Source organism: Numida meleagris, unplaced genomic scaffold, assembly GCF_002078875.1.
Source record: "Numida meleagris isolate 19003 breed g44 Domestic line unplaced genomic scaffold, NumMel1.0 unplaced_Scaffold180, whole genome shotgun sequence".
Lineage (NCBI taxonomy): Eukaryota > Metazoa > Chordata > Aves > Galliformes > Numididae > Numida > Numida meleagris.
In genome coordinates this window covers 525,485-533,956 of record NW_018363597.1, presented here as the reverse complement: position 1 = coordinate 533,956, position 8,472 = coordinate 525,485, and the positions used below count along the sequence as shown (strand labels likewise).

General features: G+C 67.2%; 2 protein-coding genes across 2 annotated transcripts in view; both read right to left on the bottom strand.

The window, feature by feature from the left end:
• The window catches only part of LOC110390697 (GTPase IMAP family member 8-like), a 685,191-nt gene that overhangs the window by 588,510 nt on the left and 88,209 nt on the right, over positions 1-8,472 (bottom strand). The gene's annotated exons all lie outside the window — the stretch shown is intronic.
• The window catches only part of SSPO (SCO-spondin), a 36,575-nt gene that overhangs the window by 7,567 nt on the left and 20,536 nt on the right, over positions 1-8,472 (bottom strand). Inside the window, exons 58-80 of the mRNA XM_021382119.1 lie at positions 8,364-8,410; positions 8,100-8,270; positions 7,635-7,763; positions 7,158-7,303; positions 6,978-7,072; positions 6,850-6,902; positions 6,063-6,221; positions 5,887-5,966; positions 5,636-5,805; positions 5,450-5,496; positions 5,167-5,367; positions 4,798-4,968; positions 4,522-4,704; positions 3,758-3,854; positions 3,426-3,649; positions 2,582-2,734; positions 1,697-1,863; positions 1,302-1,462; positions 991-1,211; positions 877-912; positions 611-784; positions 307-516; positions 19-186 (exon numbers count right to left, since the gene is read on the bottom strand). Coding sequence (XP_021237794.1) covers positions 19-186; positions 307-516; positions 611-784; positions 877-912; positions 991-1,211; positions 1,302-1,462; positions 1,697-1,863; positions 2,582-2,734; positions 3,426-3,649; positions 3,758-3,854; positions 4,522-4,704; positions 4,798-4,968; positions 5,167-5,367; positions 5,450-5,496; positions 5,636-5,805; positions 5,887-5,966; positions 6,063-6,221; positions 6,850-6,902; positions 6,978-7,072; positions 7,158-7,303; positions 7,635-7,763; positions 8,100-8,270; positions 8,364-8,410 — 3,263 coding nt within the window. The remainder of the gene's footprint in view (positions 1-18; positions 187-306; positions 517-610; positions 785-876; positions 913-990; positions 1,212-1,301; positions 1,463-1,696; positions 1,864-2,581; positions 2,735-3,425; positions 3,650-3,757; positions 3,855-4,521; positions 4,705-4,797; positions 4,969-5,166; positions 5,368-5,449; positions 5,497-5,635; positions 5,806-5,886; positions 5,967-6,062; positions 6,222-6,849; positions 6,903-6,977; positions 7,073-7,157; positions 7,304-7,634; positions 7,764-8,099; positions 8,271-8,363; positions 8,411-8,472) is intronic.

Below are 8,472 nucleotides of genomic sequence, written 5' to 3'. Positions count from 1 at the left end.
CCCTCCCATCCCCCCCACCGCAGGGCTGGGCATTGCAGAGGCGCAGCTGGTGCCTCTCTCCAGGACAGCGCTGTCCCCCATTCTTGGGTGGTGGTCGGGTGCAGGACCGGGTGCGCACCACACGCCCCCCCCCGCACGTACGGTCACAGCGGGACCAGGGGCTCCAGGCTGACCAGGCACCATCCACTGCCACCGGTGGGACACAAGAGGATGGGCATCACTCCCAAGGGCCATGGCTCCCAGTGCGCACGCAGGGCTGAGCCAAGCCCCTCGGGGTGCTGCCCACCTCCCCCGTCTGCCCCCCACCTTTGCACGCCTGCAGGCTGCAGAAGCGGCGCTGCACGAAGGCGCTGAGGATGCCCGGGCACCAGCGGCCTCCTGCGCCAGGGGGGCTGTACGCCCTCAGCCTCTGCTGCTGCCCCACACCACAGCTGCGGGAGCACTTGGCCCACGGCCCCCACGGCGCCCACGAGCAGTTCAGGCCGGCACAGTCCTCGCCCTGGCAGGGGGGTACGTCTGCAGGGACACGGGGACGCGGGGGTGGCAGTGCCTGCCGGCTGTGCCACACAGCACAGAGCATGTGTGGGGGGAACGGGGGGGCCGGCCCCACCTGAGCAGAGGGGCAGGTTGCAGGGCTGCTCCTGGAAGCTGTCCCCGCTGCAGGTGGCCATCCCGGCACACGGGCGCTCGCGGGTCTTGGTGGCCGGGCGCTCAGGGTGCGTGCACGTCTTGGAGCAGGGGCTCCAGGGGGACCAGGGGCCGAAGCCCCCCTCTTCTTCCACACCTGCCCAGGAGTGGGGTGCTGGCAGTGGGGGGCCCAGCCACAAGGCCCTTCACGTCCCAGATGCCCCCTGTCCCCCGCAGCACAGCCCTCACCTAGGACACTGGGGCTGGGCTCCGGCGTGGGGATGGCTGCGGGGAGCAGAGCACGCGGTGTCATCCCCGCGTCCCACAGCCGCAGCACGGCGGGAGCACAGGGCCGTCACGCACCTGGGCACTCGGGGCTCTGGCAGTACTTGCTGTCAGAGCGTGGCCCGGTGCAGTCCCGGCCCCCCCGGGCGGGCTCGGGGCTGGTGCAGCTTCTCCGGCGTGTCATCACCCCCAGACCCCCGCAGCTCCGTGAGCAGCTGCTCCAGGGGCCCCAGGGTGCGAAGCCCCCGTCCCGCGGGCACACGGACACCGAGCAGTTGAGGCGACCGTGGAGGCAGGTGCTGGGTGGGGGGACGTGGTGAGAGCAAGGTTGGGGTACGGGGTGGGGATATGGGGGGGCAGGGTGTGTGGGGAGGGGGCCGGGTGCTCACCACGAGGTGCAGGCGGAGTGGATGGTGCTGCCAGGTGGCACCTCCTGGTCCAGCACCAGGGGGGGTCCCTGGGTGCCCAGGAGAGTGGGGGCTGCCTGGGGGTCGGCAGAGCTGTTCTGGAGCTCCCGCAGGACCTCGGCTGTCAGCACACAGGGGCACTCCTGCAGCGTGCACCGATGTCACATGCGTGGGGTCAGGGAGCATCCATGGAAGCAGGGAGAACCCATAGCCCCAGGGAGCACCCACGGCACCAGGGAGCACCCATAGCCCCAGGGAGCACCCACTCCAAAGCCCTCCCCGAAGCAGGGGGAGCAAGCAAAGACCCCACTGCCAGGCTGTGTGCAAGGAGGAGGCGGCACCCATGGGCGCGCAGGACCCCAGGTGTGGGTGCTCACCAGCAGGCAGCGGCCGTGGTGCAGCAGGGTCCCAGTGGGGCAGTGGCAGCCCTCCTGGCACCCCCCAGGGAAGCAGGCGACGCGACCGGCGAGGTGGGCGCAGCTGTAGGGGCAGCCCTCGCCCCGCTGGCACTCACGGTACAGCCGTCCTGGCGGGCAGCCCGCCTCTGTGCAGGGATGGGGCTGAGCATGGGCTGGACCCACGGAGGGGGGTCCTGGAACCTCCAGACCCCCCACTGCTCCTTCCCCTGCAGCTCTGGCTCATGTGCAGGGATGCGGTTTGCGGGTGCCAGCCCATGATATCTTGTGCATGCCATGCCACCCCATCCACCACGTCACTCATCCACCAGGCACCAACCTATCCAATCCTATCCACCCCGAGGATCCTGTCCCGCCCCACGCACCCTGCATCCTTCCATCCACTCCCTGCCTCTCTGTGCCACCCTGTGCGCACCCTGCCACCCCGTGTCCCCTCATCCCCTGTGTGCAATCCCATGCCACCCCATCCAACCTGTGCCACCCCACACACACCGTGCCACTCCGTCTGCCCCCTTCCACCTCATGCCACCCTAGAGCATCCTGTGCACACCATGCCGCCCCATGCCCCTCCTCCCACTTGTTGCCACATTGCGTAATCGCTGCCATCCCCAAGGACACCGTGCTACCCCCCACACACCAACCCACCCCATGCCCCAACCCCCCACCTCACGTCACTCCATCTAACCCGTGCCACCCTAAGGACCCAGTGCCATCCATGTCACTCCATGCAATCTGTGTCATCCGTGTCACCCTGCACACACCGTGCCACCATGTGCCCCTCCATCCACCCCGTGCCACCTCGTGCCCCCTATGCCACCTGTGCCTCCGACAGGGCGCAGCGCTCACCTCGACACACGTGGGTGTTGCAGGTCTTGCTTTGCAGGGCCAACCCCGGGCACCCCCCCGGGTGGGGGCAGTCCCGCCGGCGGAGCTGCTCCCCCCCACCACAGGAGACGCTGCAGGGCCCCCACGGGGACCACTCGCCCCACGGCTCCTCCTCTGTGGGACAGGGGAAGGGGCATGGGGGTGACAGGGACCCTGACCCACGCAGCGCTGGGGTTGTGACAGCAGTGCCAGTGGTGGCACTGGCACCTGCACCCCGCAGGAAAAGGGCCCTGGGCTGGAGCTGCTGTGCTGCAGGTGGATCACCTGGACTGCCCTGCACCACGCTGCACTGTGCAGGACTGCACAGCACTGCATGGCACTGCGAAGCAGCACTTCATGCAGCGGGGTGCCCTGCAGGGATCCCCACCCCACCCTATGCCATCCACGTCTCCTGTCCTGTACTACCCCATGGCATCCCATCCATCCCAGGCTCCCTGTGCCACCCCCTTCTACCCCACCCATACCATGAATGCCCTGCATCCCATGTACCCTATGCGCCCCATACACTGCGCCACCCCACCCCACTCCATGTACCCTGTGCATCCCATGTATCCTGTTCCACACTATTCCACCCCATGTGCTCTGAATATCCCCCGTACCCTATGCACCCCATGCACCCTGTGCCACCCCGTACACATCATGTACGCTATGCCCCCCACGATCCCTGTATACCCCATGTACCCTGTGCAATCCCTTGCCACCCCATCCACCCCACACACCTCATGCCCCCCACGTATCCAATCTACTCCATGCCCCCCATGCACCCTGTGTCCTCCATGCCCCCTGGACGCCCCGCAGCCCCCACCTGGGCAGCCCTCGGTGGCGGGGCAGGGTCTCTGGCGCTGGCTGTGCCCAGGGCAGCCCCGGCCCCCGAGTTGGGGTGTGGGGTTGCTGCACTGGCGGGAGGCGAGCTGGGTGCCGGCGCGGCAGCCAGGGGAGCAGGGGGACCACGGCCCCCAGGGGCTCCAGCCCCCATCCACACGGCACCCGGGCTCCGCGCGGCACCTCAGTGCTCCAGCCTCGCACGTGCTGGGGGACAGGGGGCAGGGTGAGGGGGGACTGCTTCCCATCCCCGTGTCTGGGGGGCTGAGCAGCAGGCTCCCCATTGGGGCTGGGTGTGGGGACGGGGCTGCTCACCAGTTCTGGCAGCGTCTCTGCAAGGTCTCACCAGGCTGCAGCTCCTGCATGGGGACAGCCCCGTCCTGCTCCCAGGTGCTCCCATTCTCGGGGGGTGCTGTGGGGGGGCACAGGCACACATCACCTGATGTGGGGCGGCATCTCTCACCCCAGCCCCACCTCCTGTGCCCTGCTCATGTCGTGGCACAGCCCCATTCCTGCATTCTCTGCCATGGCATTGCACAGTGCATCCCATCCTTGCAACCCTGCAGCACCCTGCATCCCAACCCTGCCATCCCCCTGCATCCTGTACCCCAATCACTTCACAACACCTCATATACCGTCCTTGCAACGCTATTGCATGCTGAACCCCATCCCCACAGCCTTGTGGTATCCTGCACCTCATCCTTGCAACCCCATAGCACCCTGCATCCCATCCACACCACCCTACATCCATCCCTGCACCCCGTCCGTGAGTGCTGCATGCAATCCCAACCATCTCCTTGCACCCTGCACCCCATTCCTGCCATCCCATGACAGCATGCACCCCACCCTTGCAATCCCATGGCACCACGCACCCCATCCCTGCACACCGTACCCCATCTCCACCACCCCACTGCAACCTACACTGCAACTCTGCCACCTCATAGCACTCTATACTCCACCCCTGCAATCCCATTCCATCCAGTACCCCAGATTTGCACCCCTCCCATCCCCACCACCCCACTGCACCCAGCACACCCAGGCCGCCACCCCACGCGTCCCTGTGTGTCCCCAGCACGCACCCCACACGCAGCGGCAGCGCTCCAGGGGCACGCAGGTGCTGTCCTGCAGCAGCTGCCCATGGGGACAGGCGCAGGTGGGCAGGCAGCGTGGGGTGGCCACGCAGGCAGTGTCCTCCCGCAGGTCCTCGCAGGAGCGGGGACACGGCTTGCCGCAGGCGAAAGCCACCAGATCACCACCACACTCTGCGGGGAGTAGCAATGTGCCAGGGGGTATGGGAGGGGGGGACACGGCTGTAATGGGGAGGGGACCGTGACCGCAGGACCCTGCAGCCTCACCTGGGCAGGTGCTGGTGGCCCATGGGCAGGCTCGGCTCTGGCGCGCCTCCCCGGCACAGGGCAGCCCCCCAAAGCGGGCAGGGGGGCTGGAGCAGGAGCGGGTGCGCACCGCCTGCCCCCCGCAGCCTTCACAGCCTGACCAGGGCCCCCAGGCACCCCAGGCCCCATCCTCTGTGAGGGGAGAGAGGTGGGCACTGAGAACAGGGCATGCCCAGCATGGCCCACCCAGACCTTCACCCCAGCACTCCAGCACCCCCAGAATGGCACTGGTGGGCACTGAGCGTGGGGTACCCCCAGAATGGCACTGGTGGGCACTGAGCGTGGAACACCCACAGCATAGCATCCCCAGACCCCAGCCCCAGCACCCACCAGGGCAGGGGGGCACAGAAGGGCACTCCTGGCGCTGCAGCTGCATCCCGGTGTCTCCTTGCCCCTCCTGCCCCCCAGGGCAGCCCGGCCCCCCCTGCTGTGGTGCAGGGCAGGAGCAGACACGGTGCCGTGTGGCGGCTTCATCCCCGCAGCTCCTCGAGCATGGCGTCCATGGAGACCACTCGCACCATGCACCGGGCACTGTGGATGGGGTGGGGGCAGTTGGCAGCATCCCTTTGCACAGTGACATCGCGTTTCCCCCCATGGGGACACCCATACTCACCGGGGCAGGGCAGCCCAGTGCACAGCAACCTCCCCTGGGCGCAGGTGCTGCGGGCAGAGAGCAGTGAGGGGTGGGGATGGGGATGGGGATGAGATGGAATGGGGTTGCGGATGGGATGGCAATGGGGATGGTGATGGGGATGGGGCGGATGCTGTGCCCTACAGCCCCTGTCCTGTCCCCACTCACCAGTTGTTGCAGCCATCACCGCGTGGCACGCTCTGCCCAGGCTGGTGCCGCTGCCCGCTGCGTGCATCCAGGCAGGTGCAGTTCTCTGGGGCCACACACGCCGTGCCCGCCGCGTCCAGCAGCGTGCCATTAGTGCAGTAACAGCCCGGCTGGCAGTGCCACAAGCAGTGCTGCCACGGGGACACGGCCCCGGTGAGCGCTGGGGGCATGGCGAGGGGATGGGATGAGGACACTGTGGGGTCACCACTCACCGAGATGTCATCGCAGGAGCGGGGACAGGGTGGCCCACAGCGGCTGAACACCGATCCCGGCACCGCAGCACAGTCAGGAGCTGTGGGGGAATGGGACATCAGCACAGGACTCCCCCCCCACCCCCCGTCCCCATCCCTACTGTTCCCCCTCCCCACTCCCAGCTCCGGGCACTCACGGTGGCAGGGCTGCTGGGTGCAGGGACGCTCCTGGGGCTGTGGCTCTGCACAGGGCACCCCAGGACGTGCTGAGCAGAAGCGGTACCGGCGCTGGCGGCCCGGCCCGCAGGAGGCCGAGCACTCGCTCCAGGGGGTCCAGGAGGTCCAGGGCCCATCCACTGCTCCAGGCATGGGGTGTCAGCAGGAACCCACCCACAGCATTGGCATGGGGATGGATGGGGTGACTGGGAGCTGGCTTTGGGGCAGGTCCCCTCATTTTGGGGGCAGGCCTCCCCCATTTGGGGTCAGTTTCTCCTTTTTTGGGTCTCTCCCCTTTAGGGCAAATCTCGCCCTTTTAGAGCAGGTGCCTCATTTTGGGGCACATCACTCCATGTGGGTCACATCTCTCCCTTTGGAGCAAGTCTCCACCATTTTGCGGCAGATCTATCCCCTTTGGGCACATCACTCTCCTTTCAGACACATCCCTCTCTCTATGGCACACTCTTCCCTTTTGGGCAGGTTTCATCATTTTAGGGTAAATCTATCCCTTTTGGGGAACATTCCTCCCTTTGGGGCAGGTCCCTCCATTTTGGGGCAGGTGTCCCCCAGTTTGGGTGCAGACTCCCTCCCTTTGGGGCCAGCTCCCAGGGCAAAGAGGTCCATGAGTGAGACCCCCATTCCTATTGCCACAACCCAGCCACGGCCACGGGGGGCCACGGGGGGCAGCAGGAGGGAACCCACAGTGCCACCAGGGCCGGGGTTGGCACTGTCCCTGCAGCACGGGGCTGGTGGGGACCTCACCCTCACCGTCACCGCAGTCCTCCTGGGAGCAGTTAGTGATCTGACCAGAGATGCAGGAGCTGGAGACAGAGGGCAGTGGTTGGTGGTGGGGGGGGCAGCAGTATCCTGACCCACCCCCCTGGATGGGCACTGACCAGTTGTGGCAGCCCCGTGGCACGACGTCCCCGGGCAGATAGAGGACACCATCCACGGCACAGGGACACGCTGCCTCGGCCACGCACTCATTGTTCTGTGAGGACACGGCACTGTGCTGCTGTTTGGGGGTGCCTGCACAGAGCCCCCCCCCCCTCCTCCATGTCCTCATCCCCACTCACCAGGAGCAGTGCCCCTGGGGGACAGTAGCAGCCGGGGTAGCAGCCCCCATCAGCTGGGGGGGCTGCGCTCATCTCTGCGCATGAGGCTGGGCCCTGGGCGCACGCCTGCCACTGCTTGTCGGGGGGGCAGACCCCTGGTTCCTTGCCTGGGGAGGGAACACAACTGAGCACCCCAGCTTGGTCACCGTGCCTGGTGGCACCGGTATGCAGCCGTCTGCCTGGCATGGGACAGCTGGAGTGACCCCGGTGTGGGGCATTATGGGGTGGGTGGACATGGCTCTGAGCCCCCAGCAAGCGCACGGGGCACTGGGACAGCCTGGAGATGGCACAGAGGGGGACAAGGGGATGAGAACCACAGGGGGTGGGGACAGAGGCTGCTGGGACAGTGGCTGCTGGAGGGGACAGACAGGTGGATAGATGGACAGAGGGATGGAAGGAAGGATGGATGGACAGACAGACGGATGGATGGGGTCTCACCGGGGCAGGGTGTGGGGTTGCAGGTGCTGAACTCGAGGCTGTGCAGGGGGGGACCATCCCGCGTGCGGTTCCTGTAGCCGCCCCCGCAGGGCACCGAGCACCCCGACCAAGGACCCCATGGTGCCAAGGCTGCTGTGCACACAGGGGAGTTTTGGGTGCTGTCTGGCCCTGCAACCACCCCCAGGAACCCCCCCAGTATACCCACCCCAGGGCCACCCCCATCCCATGGACAACCATCCTGGGGGGGTCCTCCCCAGAGACACCCAGTGCCTGGGCACACACCCCATGGGCGCCCACCCCAAGAGACACCCACCTGTGGACATTCTCCTCGGGACAGCCCGTGGCACCCACCCTTGGCACCTGCCCTAGGGACACCCATCCCATGGCACCCACCACATGGCACCTGCCCTAGGGACACCCATCCCATGGGACCCCCCCAGGGTCCCTGGGGTATGGGCCACTCACCACGGCAGGGCTGCAGGCTGCAGAATTCCACCTCCATGCTGGGTCCCTGGCAAGGTGGACCCCCCCCAGCCAGGGGGGGCACAATGGGCACCCGGTACCGCCGTCTCATCCCCACATCACAGCTGTGGCTGCAGGTGCTCCAGGCCGTCCAGTTGCTCCAGGTGCAGGGCACTGGTGAGGCACGGGGACTTGCTGCACCCACCCCCCTGGTGCCAGGAGGCGCTGGGACACCCCCCCATCCCCGCAGCCGCCGCTCAGCGTTACCTGGGCAGGTCTCCGTGCTGCACACCATCTGCCCGGCCACACAGGTGCTGTGGGAAGGGGTGGTAAGCAAGGGCTGAGGGTAGGGGGAACCCCCCAGACCCCATCCCCA